The following is a 19,245-nucleotide window of genomic DNA, read 5'->3' on the forward strand; positions in this document are numbered from 1 at the left end:
AAACCTATCCAATCCTACCTAGAGTTACTCACCTCATATTTCACAGTCATTGTCCTGTTCATAAAATCTGGCTGTGTATTTCTTTTTCTGAATAAAATATTGTCATCTTGATTTTAAACGTTGTACAACTTTTTATCATTGTGAAATCCAGCTTGACCACATGATATCAAGACAATATATTTCCAGATACTATTAATTTAATACAATACTATATTATGCCATGAAACTATAACTGAGCAATGTGCATTGGTTGTAATTTTGTGACTGAGAAGATAAAATGGCCCTCTAGAATTAAACTGAGGCAATAAAAGAAAGATCAAAAATTAGTTTTACAGTGAAATTCATCTCTATTTGTTAGGAAGTACTAACAATACTGAGAAACATAGGTGTTTTTAAACCAATATGGTATCATTATTTACCAAATGAACAAGATAAATATTAATATATTATTCTTATATATTACTGTCAGCTTATGGGTGTTCAAATTCTTTACTTATACTACTGATTTAAGTCTCCCTGCACCCATATGGAATGGATATTTTTATCCTCATTTAATGGATAAGAAAATTGAATTTCAAAGGAAGATGGACATTTAACTCTCTTAGGTTTCTTTGAAAAACCCACCCAAAAAGATCAAGGATCCAATCTTGATACTTTTTAAATAGATAGCAAAATTCACATTGACTTTTAATGGAAGCAAGAATAAGCCAGAACTCACTTGCCCATATTCACACAGGAAATGTCTAGCTTTGTGCCTTAACCACAAGACCAACCTTTCTCTCAGGGAAGTATTGAGTAGAAATAAGACTCTTCCATGTGCACAAGGGTTCCTCCCACAAAGGAGGGTTCTAGTAATAACAGACACTAAAAGAAAACAATAACCAAAGGTGAAATACAGATACTAGTTAATTCAATGGTAAAACTCCCATTGACTTTAATGGGACCAAGATTTTACCCCTGCTGTTTTGAGAGAAAACTGTCCTTTCCATTACAGGAGAAAATCCAATCACAACACAGTTTTCTGAGTCACAGCAACATTCTAAGGGCTTGTGTATCCTTGAAAGTTATTTTGGTTTAAAATAAGGTGTGAATTTAAAGTGCAATAGCTAGTTATTCTGCAATGTCAATTCCAGTTAATTTCCTATGTAGCCAAGCCCTAAGATATTTCTTACTGGCAGCAAGGGATCTGGATTTAAAACACTTGCTACGGAAGCCTTGGACAAGCCAGTTGTGAATGAGAAATATTAGTTAGTTTGCAATATTGCCATATAATAACAGTAAGTGCTTATTATCTGCTTTGCTAAATAGTAAGTGAAGTAGGAGCATGCCACTGACTTTACTGTAGCAGGCAAGCTAACTGTGTATCACATGAACTAACTGGGATTTTTTTTAATAAAAACTTCTAAAAGTTTAATTTACAAATTCCAAAAATAACTTTTTTTAAATTCAACAAACAACAGGATGGGCAAGGTCTGGAGGATGAAGGATACTTGAGCACAGACTTAATGTAGTGTGGTATTTTCAAAAGCACCCAGCACTGGCCCAACTCTGCTCCTGTTGAAGATTAAGTCCCACTCTGAATAATATGCAAAACACTATGAAGAATAAATTTGTTTAAGTGGTTTTGCAATACATGTAATTAGCTTGTAAACTGTTTGAGCCAGGGACCATCTTCCACCATATGTTTTTACAGGCCTTAGCAGACTGGGGCTGAGATTTCACTAGGCACTACTTTAATATAAATAAATAAATAGATAATAGAAATAAATAAATAAAGTATTATTAATTGTAAATTAAATTAATGAAGTGTAATCAAATGTTTGATATTAGAGAATAAAATTCACCCTGGTACACAAGGCCCTCTGTACCACTTAAGCTCTAAAAAGAAGGTGTTCAATAAGAATGTGGGCAGAGGGCTGTGAACCATACGTACTACAGAAAGGGCTGCCAGTCTTCCTGGCTGGCAGGAGACTGTAGAATAAGGGGAGGTGGAAGGGGGTGTGCCACATACCCTCGTATTATACTGCAGTACTCAGGGGCCAAAGGAAGCCGTCTTTGGAGAAGAAGGCTGTGACTGATGAATCCTGAGACCTCTAACAAGTACTCAACAGAGTTTTATACTGCAGAATGTCCAATGAAATTTTGCATGACCAGCCTGCACAGCAGGGTCCAATCAGTTCAAAACCACATTACTCTGATTCCAGTTCACTTTCAGAACACTGTATGGAATACTCAGCCTCGTTTCGGGCGCAGGGAAAGACACACCTCTTCATGCAGCTTTTCCCACCATAAGGAGGAATAAAGAATGGCCTGGGGTCTGTATTTCAGAGATGCTGAGTACCCATACCTTCAATTGACTTCAGAAAATTTTTGGGGGACCAGTACCTCTGAAAATCAGCCCCCCTCCTCCTTGTTTTTCCTCTCATTCCCCTTAGTTTTCCTCTGCCTGATATGGGCACATGAAACATGATTTTGCCTCAAGAGCAGCAGAGAAGATGGTACATAATCAGACAGTTATTTAACCAAAACTTAGCACTCGAATGCTACAGGGATGGAGGCTCTAGAAATAAATAGATGAGACATTCTGAGAGATAATATTGCTCAGAAGCATTTCTTTCCCCCCTCTCCTGGGGCAATTCTGTCTGTTTTGTGATTTATCTCTCCTCCCATCCTCTAACATCCTTGTGGGGAAAAAAAACACAATTCCTTACATGGAAGAATAATATTAGGTAACTATTTAATGCATTTTTATCTGGCTTGTAACGTAAAATAGCTGATGGAGATAAGGATGAGAAGCCAGCATCATATGCCCACCAGGAAGATCCCCATGGGCCACTGGTAGCTTGCAAATCACAGTTTGGTAACCTCTGCTTTAACACATAGGCATCACACACTACCATCAGAAGACATGACATAGCTGTCCGTATGCTGTGAATCAAAGTAAACTGTCCCCCAAGTTCCAGACAGAGTCTTCCATGTAAAGGACAAATCCAAAACAAAATACTGGTAGGTATATTGCTTTGAGAGAAGGGGTTGATTCTGATTTCAGCTGAGTCTCTGTAAATCAGGAGTGACTGTACAGAAATCAGTAGAGTTATATTGGTGTAAAACCAATGTGAGATTAAAATCAAGCCCAAGATCTTCAGCTAACAGAGGAGAACAGGATAATGTCACTGTTGTGCCATCTAGTGGGTAATACTGGGTTATCCTGAATATTTCAACTGTAAGAGAAAGAAAACAATACAAATAGCAGCATTAAAATAATTGCTAATCAAAATTAAAAAATCATAGAATATTAGGGTTGGAAGAGACCACTAGTCCAATCCCCTGCTCAAAGCAGGACCAACACCCACTAAATCATCCCAGCCAGGGCTTTGTCAAGCCAGGCCTTAAAAATCTCTGAGGATGGAGATTCCACCACCTCTGTAGGTAACCCATTCCAGGGCTTCATCACCCTCCTACTGAAATAGTGTTTCCTGATATCCAACCTAGACCTCCTCCACAACTTGAGACCATTGCTTCTTGTTCTGTCATCTGCCACCACTGAGAACTGCTGAGCTCCATCCTCTTTGGAACCCCTCTTCAGATAGTTGAAGGCTGCTATCAAATCTCCCCTCACTCTTCTCTAGACTAAATAACTCCACTTTATAGAATATCAGGGTTGGAAGGAACCTCAGGATGTCATATAGTCCAACCCCCAGACAGATTTTTGCTCCAGATTCCTAAATGGCCTCCTCAAGGATTGAACTCACAACCTGGGTTTAGCAGGCCAATGCTCAAAGCACTGAGTTATTCCTCCCACAGTTCCCTCAGCCTCTCCTAGTAAGTCATGTGCCCCAGCCCCCTAATCATTTTCGTTGCCCTCCGCTGGACTTTATTCAATTTGTCCACATCCCTTCTGAAGTGGGGTATAACAAAACTGGACGCAATACTCCAGGTGTGGCCTCACCAGTGCCGAATAGAGGGAAATAATCACTTCCCTCGATCTGCTGGCAAAGCTGCTCCTAATACTAATACAATTAATTTAAACAATGTGATATTCTAAAAATGAAATATTAAACCCACAATCAGCATGCATACAGAATTTATGTAGAGTATGATAGCATAGATACATGGGAGTGCCATTTGTATTACTCTTTATATAAAACAATTTCAAAAAGCACCTATCCCTGCTCAATTGAATTCCAAATAGCTGGCATAAAGATCGCACCTAAGCCCTGCTAATCTACTTTGTTCCACCTCTGGGATGACTCCTCTCTGGCATGCTTTAATAAATATGATTAAACGCTATCACATTGTTTAAATGAATTGAAGAGAGGGCATCGGGTCTGAAACAGTCAATGAGATGGAAGAGTATTGTGGAATGAGTATTGATATCAGAACTTCAGCTAATGTTTTTTTCATTTGTTTTGGTTTTTCTTCTTCTAAGTTTTTGAACTTCCTCTTAGTATGATTGCATTGTGGTAGCACCTAAGGGCTCCAAGCAGGGATCAAGGCTCCACAGTGCCAGGCACAGACACATAACAAAACCCAGTCTCTGCCCTGAAGAGCTCACAGGCTAAGTAACATCTATGTCACTCTGCTGTATTTACATAAGCATAACATATATTTGGAAGGGTTTTTCTCCTTTCTTTCCTTTCTTTCTTTTTTTGTTTTTGTTTTTGTTTGATACAGCAGACATTAGACTCTAATTTCAGACTGTGAATGAACACTTTAAATGTTCTAAAAATTAAAAAGGCAGTGATGAGAATGTGAAAATTCTTAATGTCTTCACTAGGAAACAATAATAAAATTGTAGAACTAGGATGACTGGGAAGAGAAGACAGTGGGTGAAATAACTGTCATTAAATATTGAAAAGACAGGACTACCAGGCTCCAGCACTGGTCCTGCAGGGTTCCCAGGCTCATGCTCTGCAGTTGCAGCTCCACAGTAAGGAAGAGAAGTGCAGGGCTGGAACGGTGAATACTCTGCCTGCTTTCTTGTGCTTTCTCAGGGAACAGAGTCGAGCTGTACAGAAAGATCCCAAAACTGGAGACTAGGTTAACCTGCTCACCCTCTGGGAAAGAGAATGTATGTGTGTAGAAGCTGAGTTCTCTTAGGCTGTGGCTCCTCCTGTTATGGAGGGTCTATGGGAGGGCAGGTGGCCTCTAACTGCTTCCAGCTGAGCAGGGCCGGCTCTACTGTTTTTGCCGCCCCAAGCAGAGCACCAAATTGCCGCTGTGGACGGTGGGGGCAGTCTGTGTGCCGTTAGGGCGGCACGCACGTTTCCTCAGTGGCGGCAACTTCTGTCTTCAGCCGGAAGACAGAAGCCACTGAATTGCCGCCGGGGGCAGCTGAACACACAGACTGCCGCCCCTTGCAGAGTGCCGCCCCAAGCACCTGCTTGGAATGCTGGTGCCTGGAGCCGGCCCTGCAGCTGAGATCTATAATATTGGCAGTTGTTGTTGAGAGGGGAAAGGAGTTGGATCTTCTCTCCCTGTTCTCCTGCATTTTGGATCTGCTTCTGAGGGTCCTCAGGATATCTGGGGGCTGGCTCTTCTCTTGCTTTCCTGTGGGGCATTGACACCATTAGGAGCTCTTTAATGACCTGAAATTCAAATTCAAAAAGAAAGCCTACAAAAAGGGGAAACATGGATGAATTGCTAAGGAGGAAAGAACAGTACAACCATGTAGGTACAAAATCAGAAAGAGTATGGCACAACGTGAGTTACACCTAGCAACGGTCATACAATACAGGATCTTTAAATACATTAGGAGAAAGAGAAAGATGAAGGAAAGTGTTGGTCTTCTACTTAGCAGGGAAGGAGAGGTAATAACTAATGACATCCACAAAAATATGCCTATTTTGCTTCAGACGATTTGTTAGTTGTGCATTTAAATTTTTCTTCCTAGGTCAAATACTTTGCACTTCTCTTTATTGAATTTCATCTTGTTGAATTCAGACCAATTCTCCAATTTGTCAGTCATTTTGAATTTTAATACTGTCCTCCAAAGTGCTTGCAATCCCTCATAGCTTAGTGTCATTAGCAAATTTTATAAGAATACCCTCCCTTTTTCAAGTCATTATTGAAAATGGTGAATAGTACTAGACCAAGCCCTAGCCCTTGTGGGACCTCACTAGATATACCTTCCCAGTTTGACAACATACCATTGATAACTAGTCTTTGACTAGGGCCTTTCAACCAGTTGTTCACTCACTGTATAGTAATTTCATGTAGACCACATTTCCTTAATTTGTTTAGGAGACCGTCATGTGGGATTGTGTCTAAAGCAGACGTGGGCCAATTACAGCCTGTGGGCCACATCAGCCCCGCTGGACCATCCTGCCTGGCCGCTGATCTCCCGGCCAGGGAACCTAGTCCTCAGCCCCTTCCCCGCTGTCCCCCCTCCCCCACAGCCGGGCTTCGATCTGGCCCACCGCTCGTGCTGGGCAGAGTGGGGATCGCAGCTGGCTCTGGCCGGGTGTCGCGGCTGCAGGCTCCTGCTGCTGGTAAGGGGGTGGGGAGCGGGGGGGTTGGGTAAGGGAGCAGGATGTCCTGGGGGGCAGTCAGGGAGGAGGGGGAGGTTGGATGGGGCAGAAGTTCTGGGGGGGCGGTCAGGGGATGGAGAACAGGGAGGGTTGGGAGTGAGAGTCCCGGGGGCCTATCGGGGGGGCCTCTCAGGGGGCGAGGATGTGGATAGGAGTCAGGAGGGCAGTCAGGGGACAGGGAGCGGGAGGGCTGGGATCCCGGGGGCAGTTAGGGGCGGAGGGTCCTGGGAGGGGGTGGTCAGGGGACGAGGACCAGAGAGCAGTTGGATAGGTGGGAGTCCCGGGGGGGCTGTCAGGGGATGGGGGTGTGGATAGGTGTTGGGGCAGTCAGGGGACAGGGAGCAGGGGGGTTGGATAGGTGGTGGGGGTCCCGGGAGGGGGGCGGTTAGGGGACAAGGAGCGGGAGGGTTGGATGGGTTGGGGGCTCTGAGCGGGGCAGTTGGGGGCGGGACGTGGGAGGAGGTGGATAGGGGGCGGGGACCAGGCTGTTTGGGGAGGCACAGCCTTCCCTACCCGGCCCACCAAACAGTTGCGCAACCCCTATGTGGCCTGTGGGCCAAAAAGTTTGCCCACCTCTGGTCTAAAGTCTCACTAAAATCAAGATATATCATGTCCACTGTTTCCCCCTTATACAGTAGGCCAAAGAAAGAAATTAAGTTGGTTTGGCATGCTTTGTTATTGACAAATCCATTTTGGCTATTCCTTATCACCTTATTATCCTCTAGGAGCTTACAAATTGATTGTTTAATAATTTGTATCAGTATCTTTCCAAGTATCAAAGTTTGACTGATTTCTCTATAATTCTCTGGGTCCTCTTTGTTCCCCACTTTAAAGATAAGTACTATGTTTGCCTTCTCCAGTGTTCTGGGACCTCACTCATCTTCCAGGAGTTCTCAAAGATAATTGCGAACGGTTCTGAGATTGCTTCAGCTACTTCATTAAGTACCTAAAATGAACTTGAATTCATCTAACTTATCTAAATATTCTTTGACCTGTTTGTTCACTACTTTGGCTTGTGTTCCTTCCATCTTTTTTGTAGTATTAATTGAGTTGAGTATCTGGTCCCTTTTTAGTCTGAACCTTTTTAGTCTGAAGCAAAATAGGCATTAAATACACCAGTTTTCTCGATGTCATTAGTTATTATCTCTCCTTCCCCGCTAAGTAGAAGACCAACACTTTCCTTCATCTTTCTCTTTCTCCTAATGTATTTAAAGATCCTGTATTGTATGTCCCTTGCTAGGTGTAACTCACTTTGTGCCATACTCTTTCTGATTTTGTACCTACATGGTTGTACTGTTCTTTCCTCCTTAGCAATTCATCCATGTTTCCCCTTTTTGTAGGCTTTCTTTTTTAATTTGAATTTCACGTCATTAAAGAGCTCCTAATGGTGTTAATGCCCCAGAGGAAAGGAAGAGAAGAGCCAGCCCCCAGGTATCCTGAGGACCCTCAGAAGCAGATCCAAAATGCAGGAGAACAGGGAGAGAAGATCCAACTCCTTTCCCCTCTCAACAACAACTGTCAATATTATAGATCTCAGCTGGAAGCAGTTAGAGGCCTCCTGCCCTCCCAGAGACCCTCCATAACAGGAGGGGCCACAGCCTAAGAGAACTCAGCTTTTACACACATACATACAATAACTGACTACGTGTGTGTGTGTGTGTGTGTGTGTGTGTGTGTGTGTGTGTGTGTGTGTGTGTGAGAGAGAGAGTAAAAACAGCATGTCCCCCTCCCGGCGAGGTGGGGGTAAAAACAGTGCTTTCCCCTCCTGGCTGGGGGAAGAAGGGAAAAACAGCACGTCCTCCCACGGTGGCGGGGCGAGGGGTGAAAGAAATGCTTCACAGTAGACGCTACCTACACAGACGGGAGGGGTTCTCCTGTTGGCGTAGGTAATCCATCTCCACGAGAGGCGGTAGCCAGGTTGATGGAAGAATTCTACCATAGACCTAATGCTGTCCACACTGGGGGTGAGATCACTTTAACTGTGGCAAAGCTCAGGGGTGTAGATTTTTCATACCTCTGAGCGATGTAGTTATACCGACATAAGTTCATAATATAAACTAGGTCTAAGGGCCTAAACACCACTAAAGGATTGACTTGCATTTCTGAGGAACCTATAAGCCATGGAAAATATAGGTTTGTAATGGAAATGCCATCTTAACCATACGCCTACATCTACTCAAATTCATTGATGAAGACAGGACCAAATCATATATGGCCCGCAGCTCCTTGCCCTCACCAGCACAGCAGCTGCACAGTCCCTCAGCAAGTGGCCTCCAGGGCAGATCAGAACTTGTTCCACCAACTTGACACTTTCAGAAACCCAGGGGGCAGGGGAACTTCTGGGGCAGGCTGGGGATAGGCCAAAGGAGGGAGGGGGGATTTTGGCAGCCTGGCCTGGTGTAGTTAGGGAAGTTCTGCACCCTGACTATTCCAAAGCCAAAAGGCCTATAGAAGCCATGGCAACAAGAGAGCAATTTAGCCCCCCCAATTTGCACTGGGGGCTGCACTGGACCACAGCAGACACATCGGAATGACACAAGCTGCCTCAATCCTTGCTCCAGTCTTAGCACTGGAATGAGTTTGACCCAGAGTTTGGAAAAAATGGCCAAAATATATGAGAGAGAGAGAGAGAGAGAGAGAAATAAAGAAAAATACCCCACCGCAAGAATAATAAAGATGGGGTAGATTTTCTTTAACACACGTACCATTATCTATGACCTCAGTTTCCTTACTCAGTATTCCTAACAAAAAAAAAAATTACAGTAATAACACTGAGATAGCACCTGGTGCTATGGGAGCCAGTTAAATTTGCCTTCAAAAAATAAAGGAAGGATCTGATAATGAGACTTAGGTCAAACATATGCATCAGAGTATATACTTAGTTAAAGGACTGTCTTGTGATGAATCAAAGTGGATTGCTTAATGATGTTTTTTTCCAGATTCTACGTATCTTTCAGTGTTTACGCCTTTTACCATAGGGATTTCACTATATGGGATGATGGCTAAATTTCCCTTGTGTTTGCTGTTTTTCCCATCACCCCACCCCTCATTTTTGAGAGGAAAGCATGCCAGTACTTTCTCATTAACTTTCCTAAGACAACTCAGAGGATAAAAGCACTACTGAAAACATGCATCTCTTCCTGCCTTCTATTGACATTATAATACAGGGTTATATCTGAAGAAAAGCTTCTCAAAAGGTAAGGCATTAGGAGTCCATCCAACTACAGTGAACTCAATGGGAGTTTTGCAATTGTCTTAAATAGAAAGATGAGGCATCGAGGAAATGTAAATAAATATGAATAGGTAAAAATACAGTTAAACCCTAAATAAACTTTTCAATTATAAAGTATTTTTGCTACTTGTTTACCTAATTCAAAATGCCATTGAAAGCTGTAGTTACAACAGATATTTTGCCATGTTCTATTATTTACTTCCTATTTACGTACACATTTCTGGTATACTCGTGGACATAATAGAATACTTTGGAATTATTGTACTCTCACTCATGTCGACCTTCTCTTTTTCAGAAAGACTTAAAAAATGAAGAGCTTGGCCTACCAGTGCCACACCATCACCATTGGTATACAAATGCAAACACTAAAAAGTTCAGAGTAGTTAACAACAAAAGCAAAACATGACTTCAGCGCTTCTTGAGAATGAAGAAGCACAATATTGCTTTGAGAATATTAATGGATCTTGCCATAAAACATCGTGGTCTTCTGGAATCCGGATAACTCTGTATGTTATGCTTGGTTTTCTGACAATTCTTACACTAGGTGGAAACCTAATGGTAATAATTACAGTAGCTTATTTCAAACAGCTTCACTCTCCTACAAATATTTTGCTCGCCTCTTTGGCATGTGCTGATTTTTGTTTGGGTCTGACTGTGCTGCCCTTCAGCAGTATAAGATCTGTTGAAACATGCTGGTATTTTGGGGAAATATTATGTAGATTCCATAGTTCTTTAGAACTATCTTTTTGTTATTCATCAATATTTCACTTGTGTTTCATCTCTGTTGATCGCTACATTGCTGTTACTGATCCTTTAATTTACCCTCTCAAGTTCACAGTGCCAGTTTCAGGCATGTTCATAGCTGTTGCCTGGACATTTTCAATAGTATACAGTTTTTCTGTTGTCTTCACTGGGGCTAATGACAAAGGGATACAAGAATTAGTAAATGCCATCTCCTGTGTAGGGAGCTGTCAACTTGTCTTCAACAAAACATGGGTGGTTGTATCTGCTCTCCTTTATCTAATACCTTTTTTTACAATGATAGCACTTTACAGCAAAATCTTTGCTGTGGCTAAACGACAAGCTAGAATGATAGAGATGATGAGCAACAACACCCATTTGTCTAACACTTACAGTGACAGAGTTAGCAGAAGAGAGAGGAAAGCAGCTAAAACCATTGGTATTGCTGTGATTGCTTTTGTGGTATTCTGGTCACCTTATTCTATAATTGTAATAACTGATGCTTTTTTTAACTTCATAACGCCACCCCTTGTCTTTGACATTGTGGTTTGGTTCACTTATTCCAACTCTGCCATTAATCCTTTGATTTACTCTCTCTTTTATCCTTGGTTTCGAAAAGCAATGAAAGTGATTGTGAGCTGTAAAATGCTCCAGCTTGATTGTTCAACAATGAATTTATTTCCAAACTGAAAACGTATCCCATCCTGCATAGAGCTATTCACCTCACACTTCACAGTCCTTCCCCTTTTCATAAAATCTGGCTGTGTATTTCTTTTTCTGAATAAAATATTGTCATCTTTATTTTATATTTTGTACAGCTTTTTATCATTGTGAAAAACGGCTTGACCACATTATATCAAGAAAATAGATTTATAGATACTATTAATTTAGTACTGGATTATGCTTTGAAACTATAATGGAACAGTGTCCATTAGTTGTAATAGTGGAACTGAGAATATAAAACGGCCCTGCAGAATTAAACAAAGGCAAAAAAAGAAAGATCAAAAATCAGTTTTTCAGTGAAATTCTTCTCTATTTGTTAGGAAGTACTAACAATATTGAGAAACAGAATTTTTTTCTGTTTAAAAAGTTTAAATAATAGGTTTCATTTAAAATCTGTATGATATCATTATTTACCAAATAAACAATATATTAATATTTTATACTTATATATTACTGTCAGTTTATGGGTGTTCAAATTCTTTACTTATACTACTGAATTAAGTCTCCCTGCACCCATATGGAATGGATATTATTATCCTCATTTAATGGATAGGAAAGTTGAATTTCAAAGGAAGATGGACATTTAATTGTCTTAGGCTCCTTTGAAAAACCCAATCAAAGAGATTAGGAATCCAGTCCTGCTACTTTTTAAACTGGAGGTAAAACTCCCATTGACTTTTAATGGGAGCAAAAATAAGCCAGCACTGACTTGCCCATATTCACACAGGAAATGTCCATCTCTGTGCCTTAACCACAAGACCAACCTTTCTCTTGGGGAAGTATTGAGTAGAAATAAGACTCTTTCATGTGCACAAGGATTCCTCACATGAGAGAGGGTTCTAGTAATAACAGACACTAAAAGAAAACAATAACCTAACGTGAAATCCAGATACCTGTGAATTCAATGGTAAAACTCCCATTGACTTTAATGGGACCAAAATTTTACCCCTGCTATTTTGAGAGAAAACTGTCCTTTCCATTACAGGAGAAAATCCAATCACAGAACAGTTTTCTGAGTCACAGCAATATTCTAAGGGCTTGTCTATACTTGAAAGTTATTTTGGTTTAAAATAAGGTGTGAATTTAAAGTGCAATAGCTAGTTATTCTGCAATATCAATTCCGGTAAACCTCCCATGTAGACAAGCCCTAAAATATTTCCTACTGGCAGCAAGGGATCTGGATTTCAAACACTTGCTACAGGAGCCCTGGACAAGCCAGTTGTGAATGAGAAATATTTGTTAGTTTGCAATATTCCTCTGTAATAACAATAACTGCTTATTATCTGGTTTGTTACATTGTAAGTGAAGTAGGAGCATGCCATTGATTTTACTGTAGCAGGCAAGTTAACTGTGTAACACAAGAACTAACCAGGATTTTTTAAATAAAAACTTCTAAAAGTTTAATTTGCAAATTCCAAAAATAACTTAAAAAAAAAAAATCTTCCTGAGGCCTGAGGTTATTAACCAGGGCTGGCTCCAGGCACCAGCCGAGCAAGCTCGTGTTTGGGGCAGCAGATTCTAAGGGGCGGCTTCCTTCCAATCCTTTTTTTTTTTTTTTTTTTTTTGCTTCGTTGCTCCTGCCGCCCCGCAGTTTTTGTTTTGTTTTGTTTTTTTTGGGGGGGGGGAGTTGCACTTTGCCGCTCCGGCTGCCCCGCAGGTTTTTTTTTCTCTTTGGTTCGCCGCTCCGGCGGCCCTGTAGGGGGCAGCGGCGCGGAGGAGGGGAGTGCCCTGCTGGGAGCAGGCTGCGCGCTCCATCTGCTCCAGCCAATGCCAGATCTGCAGCAAGCTTGGCAGGGCAGCCCACGCCCTTCCCTGCCTGCCGACCGGAGCGGCGCGGAGCCCTCCCAGCAGGCGGTGCGGCGGGAGTGGCCGCATGGTGAGCACCCCGCTGAATGATGCCCTGGCCACTCCCCTTCTCTCTTCCCCCCCCCCGCTCTCTCTCCCTCCCCCGCGCTAGCCGGGGCTCGCACTTTGTTGCCCGGGGCATGTCTGCAGTGCAGGGAGTCCCCCTGCACCCTGCTTCCGGCCCTCCCCACAGGTTTTTTTTTTTTTTTTTTTTTTTTTTGCTTGGGGCAGCAAAAAAGCCAGAGCCGGCCCTGTTATTAACAAGAAATTAATAATAAATTTCAGTCCAAACCTTCTCCCCTGGCTTGGCAGTTCTCAGGGCTCTCCCTGTAGGAATTTTCTGTCCCAAGCCATACATCCCTCTGCCTTAAGAGCCACTCCTACTTCCTTTACACTCACAGCCACACACAACAGAGACATGGTGTCGGCAGAGATAAATTTGCATCAGGACAACAGAAAAACTGTGCTGCCTGCCTATATCCAAATCATTAATGAGAGCATGAGACATTATTTTATAAATGCCCAACTGACTCAAGGCTTTAACCAACTTCATCAGTGGCTTACAGCCTCTGCGAGAAAATGTACTTGGCTACACATAGGAATAGGATGACAACTGACTTTTAGTATTCAGTTGAATAAATAATGTTTTAGCTTAATATTAATCAAATATCATATAAATAGTGCCTCTGTTGGAAATAGAGTAGCTGTCTACTCCCCCTTCTCATGACACAGCCTTTTCATTGGGATAGGCAGGTTGCCCACTTCATCCTACCCTCTTTGGAAGCAGCCAGCTGTAGCCTCTTCACTGGTTCCTACCACTGTATTTCACAGAACACCACTTTTCTGCAACTCCACAAGATCCAGTGTTTGAAAATTATGGTACATTCTGGGACATAAATACTGGGGAAGCCCAGAGCTCAGGGAAATATCCATGCATGGCAGGATCCACTGGCTAGTCTTTTATTCCAAAATGTCTGTGCTAGCTGAACAACAGATTTGAATGAACAGAAGTATAGCAAGCAAAACCCAGTCGCCATCACAAAAAACACAACAGGTAATAGCAAAGGGAGAAAGGTAAAACTCTGTTAGTAGCCAGGGGGAGCACTTCTGGGGTTTTGATCATCATATTTTAACATAATAGATCAGGAGTGGGCAAATTTTTTGGCCCGAGGACCACATCAGGGTTGCGCGACTGTAATGTAAAATTTGAAATATCAAGTCGTAGTGATTTTGTAGCATGATTAAGAGACAGAGTAAGGCTGCATTGTGCTAGGCAATATACAGTCAAACAATAAGTGACAGTCCCTGCCCCTCAAAGAAGTTGTTTTAATAGATACGATATAACAGATGGATGAGACAAACTAGAGGATGGGCAAGGTAGGGAGATTGAAGGATACTTGAGCACAGATTTAAGAATATAGAGTGAGATTTTCAAAAGCACCTAACACTGGCCTAACTCTGCTCCTGTTGAAGATTAAGTCCCACTCTAAATACTATGCAAAACACTATGGAGTGTAAATTTGTTTAAGGGGTTTTGCAATACATGTAATTAGTTTGTAAACTGTTTGCGCCAGGGACCAGCTTCCACCATATGTTTGTACAGACCCTACAACACTGAAGGCTGAGAATTTATTAGGCACTACTTTAGTACAAATAAATAAATATATGCATATAATTATAAATTATTGTTATTCATTCTGATGAGCCACACTAATAAAAACTGCCTTGGAAACATCTGCTATACAGTTTATCATTTCATGCATGTATCATTAATTTTATTGTTCAAAACTGAAGATCAAAGAAGTGTAATCAAATGTTTGATATTAGAGGATAGAATTCACCCTGGTACACAAGGCCCTCTGTACCACTTAAGCTCTAAAAAGAAGGTGTTCAATAAGAATGTGGGCAGAGGGCTGTGAACCATATGTACTACAGAAAGGGCTGCCAGTCTTCTTCAGGAGACTGTAGAATGTGGAGGAGGTGGAAGAGGATGGGCCACATACTCTTATATGATACTTCAGTATTTATGGGCCAATGGCAGCCCTCCTTGGAGAAGAGGGCTGTGACTGATCAATTCTGAGACCTCTAACAAGCACTCAACAGAGTTTTATACTGCAGAATGTTCAATGAAACTTTTCATGACCAGCCCGTGCAGCAGGGTCTGATCAATTCAAAAGCACATTACTCTGTTTCCAGTTCTGAAATGTAGACAGAGCTGTCCATATGCTGTTAATCAAAGTAAACTGTCCCCCAGGTTCCAGACAAAGAGTCATCTCTGAAAAGGACAAATCCAAAACAAAATACTGGTACGTATATTGCTTTGAGAGAAAGGGTTGATTCTGATCTCAGCTGAGTCTCCATAAGTCAGGAGTGACTGTACTGAAATCAGTAGAGTTATGTTGGTGTAAAACCAATGTGAGATCAAAATCAAGCCCAAGATCTTCAGCTAGCAGAGGAGATCAGTATGATGTCACTGTTGTGCCATCTAGTGGGTAATACTGGGTAATCCTGAATATTTCAACTGTAAGAAAAACAAAGCAATACAAATAGCAGCATAAAAATAATTGCTAATCAAAATGAAATATTAAACCCACAGTAAGCGTGCATACAGAATTTATGTAGCGTGTGAGAGCACAGATACATGGGAGTGCTATCACACGCTATTTTTATTACTCTTTGTGTAAAAATTACTCTTTATGTAAAAAAATATCAAAAAGCACCTATCCCTGCTCAACTGAATTCCAAATAGCTGGCATAAAGACCTCACCTAAGCCCTGTTGATCTACTTTGTTCCACCTCTAGGATGATTTCCCTCTGGCATGCTTTAATAAATACAGTAACTCTTCACTTAAAGTCGTCCTCGTTAACGTTGTTACGTTGCTGATCAATTAGGGAACATGCTCATTTAAAGTTGTGCAATGCTCCACTATTACATTGTTTGGCTGCCTGCTTTCTCCACAGCTGGCAGCCTCCCTACACCCCTCTCCCCCCACAGCGCCTCCCGCCCACTAGTGGACCCTGCAGATCAGCGCCTTCCCCCTCCTCCCCCCGCCTCCTGCCCAGGGCAATCAGCTGGCTTGTGGCATTTAGGAGGCAGGAGAGAGTGGGGAGGAGTGAGGACTTGGCGCGCAGGCTCCGCCTCCCTCCCTTGCCTCCTGAACACCGCAAACCAGCTGATTGCCCTGGGCAGGAGACGGGGGGGAGGGGAGTAGGGTGACCAGATGTCCCGATTTTATAGGGACAGTCCCGATTTTTGGAGCTTTTTCTTACATAGACACCTATTCCCCCCCACCCCATCCCGATTTTTCACATTTGCTATCTGATCAACCTAGGCGGGAGAGAGCGGGAGCCTGCGCGGCAAGTCCTCGCTCCTCCCCCCTGTCCCCTAAATGCCACAAGCCAGCTGATTGCCCCAGGCAGGACGGAGGGCGGAGGAGCAAGGACTGGGCATGCCTCCCCCCTCCCTCTCCTGCTTCCTGCCTGCGGCAATCAGCTGGCTTGCAGGGTTCAGAAGGGAGGGGGAGGAGGAGCGAGGACGCTGCGTGCAAAGTAAAGGGGGAGGAGGTGGGGGGGAGAAGAGGCGGGTCAAGGGTGGGTGCTTGGGGAAGGGTGGAGTGGACGGGCCGAGGGTTGAGCCCCCTGCCCCCGGCAAAGTCAGTGCCTGTGTTTGCAAGAACAGCAAGAGGAGCAGCCGGACAATCCATCCTCTTCCACTCTCTGACTCCACCACCTCAACCAAGCTTCATACCCAGCAGTGATGACTGTAGTATTAAATTGTTTCTTTAAAATTGTTTAAAACTTATACCTGTATTAAATTGCTCGTTTAAAATGTATATAATGCCTTTTGTCTGGCAAAAAAAAATTTCCCTGGAATCTTACCCCCCCTATTTACATTAATTCTTATGGAGAAATTGGATTCTTAACATTGTTTCACTTAGAGACACATTTTTCAGGAACATAACTACAACGTTAAGTGAGGAGTTACTGTATGACTAAACACTATCACATTATTTAAATGAATTGAAGAGAGGGCACAGGGTCTGAAACGGTCAACGAGATGGAAGAGTGATGTGGAATGAGTATTGATATCAGAACTTCAGCTAACGTTTTTTTTTGTTTGTTTGTTTGTTTGGGTTTTTCTTCTTCTAAATTTTTGAACTTCCTCTTAGTATTATTCGTAGAATCATAGAACTGGAAGGGACCTCGAGAGGTCATCTAGTCCAGTCCCCTGCACTCAAGGCAGGACTAAGTATTATCTAGACCATCCCTGACAGGTGTTTGTCTAACCTGCTCTTACAAATCCCCAATGATGGAAATTCCACAACCTCCGTAGGCAACTTATTCCAGTGTTTAACCATTCTGACAGTACTTTTGCTTCTTGTCCTATCCTCAGAGGTTAAGAAGAACAATTTTTCTCCCTCCTTCTTGTAACAACCTTTTATGTATTTGCAATTGTGTATTGTATTGTGTTGTGTATTGTATTGTGTATACAGCATTCTATTGTGATAGAACCTAAGGGCTCCAAGCAGGGATCATGGCTTCACAGTGCTACGCACAAATACATAACAAAAACCAGTCTCTGCCCTGAAGAACTCAGAGGTTAAGTAACATCTGTTATATTTACATAAGCATAACATATATTTGGAAGGGTTTTTCTCTTTTCTTATTTTTTTTTATACAATGGACATTAGACTCTAATTTCACACTGTGAATGAACACTTTAACTATTCTAAAAATAGAAAGGCAGTGATGAGAATGTTAAGGTTCTTGATATCCCAACTAGGAAACAATAATAAAATTGTAGAACTGCCTAGAAGCCTAAGATGACTCGGAAGAGAAGACAGTGGGTGGAAACAACAATATTGAAAAGACAGGACTACCAGGCTTCAGCACCCAGGGTTCCCAGGTTCATGCTCTGCAGTCACAGCTCCACAGTAAGGAAGAGGAGTGCAAGACTGGAATGGTGAATACTCCACCTGCTTTCTTGTGCTTTCTGAGAGAACAGACACTATTAATTTAATATTAGATTATGCTATGAAACAATAATAGAGCAATGTCCATTGGTTGTAATTTTGTGATGGAGAAGATAAAATGGTCCTCCAGAATTAAAGAAAGGCAAACAAAGAAAGATCAAAAATTAGTTATTCAGTGAAATTCATCTCCATTTGTTAGGAAGTACTAACAATACTGGAAAAAAAATGTTTTTCCATCCCTTTAAAACCTATATCGTATCATTATATATCAAATCAGTAATATAAATATTAATATTTTATACTTATATATTACTGTCAGCCAGTGCCAGAAAGATGAAGGAAAGTGTTGGTCTTCTATTTAGCGGGGAAGGAGAGATAATAACTGATGACATCCAGAAAACTGAGGTATTTAATGCCTATTTTGCATCAGACTTCACTAAACAGGTTAATAGTGACCAGATACTCATCTCAATTAATATTAACAACAAGAGGGAAGGAACACAAGCCAAAGTAGGGAACAAAGAGGTTAAAGAATATTTAGATAAGTTAGAGGTACTCAAGTTCATCTTAGATACTTAAGGAAGTAGCTGAAGCAATCTCAGAACCATTCACAATTATCTTTGAGAACTCCTGGAAGATGAGTGAGGTCCCAGAAAACTGGAGAAGGGCAAACATAGTACTTATCTTTAAAGTGGGGAACAAAGAGGACCCAGGGAATTATAGACCAGTCAGTCTAACTCTGATACCTGGAAAGATATTGGTACAAATTAGGGCTGTCGATTAATCACAGCTAACGCACGCGATTAATCATGATTAATTTTTTAATCACAATTAATTTTTTTTTAGTTAGTTGCATTGTTAAACAATAGAATACCAATTGAAATTTATTACATATTTTGGATGTTATTCTACATTTTAAAATATATTAACTTCTATTTCAACACAGCATACAAAGTGTACAGTGTTCACTTTATATTATGATTTTTATTACAAATATTTGCACTGTAAAAATGATAAACAAAAGAAATAGTATTTTTCAAATCACCTCATACAAGTACTGTAGTGCAATCTCTTTATCGTGAAAGTGTAACTTACAAATGTAGATTTTTTTTGTTAAATAACTGCACTAAAAACAAAACAATGTAAAACTTTGGAGCCTACAAGTCCACTCAGTCCTACTTCTTGTTCATCCAATTGCTAA

General features: G+C 41.7%; 1 protein-coding gene across 1 annotated transcript; it reads left to right on the top strand.

The window, feature by feature from the left end:
• The first annotated feature begins 10,164 nt into the window (after positions 1-10,164).
• On the top strand, positions 10,165-11,193 carry LOC128834802 (trace amine-associated receptor 7a-like). The gene has a single exon (XM_054023910.1). The coding sequence runs from the start codon at positions 10,165-10,167 to the stop codon at positions 11,191-11,193; it is 1,029 nt and encodes a 342-aa protein (XP_053879885.1).
• The last annotated feature ends 8,052 nt before the right edge of the window (positions 11,194-19,245 follow it).

The sequence above is a fragment of the Malaclemys terrapin genome, chromosome 3 (assembly GCF_027887155.1).
Source record: "Malaclemys terrapin pileata isolate rMalTer1 chromosome 3, rMalTer1.hap1, whole genome shotgun sequence".
In the NCBI taxonomy this organism is placed as follows: Eukaryota; Metazoa; Chordata; order Testudines; family Emydidae; genus Malaclemys; species Malaclemys terrapin.

What these genes read in the sequence shown, in the direction of transcription:
- LOC128834802 (XM_054023910.1), top strand. Translation starts at nt 10,165, where the DNA reads ATGACTTCAGCGCTTCTTGAGAATGAAGAAGCACAATATTGCTTTGAG.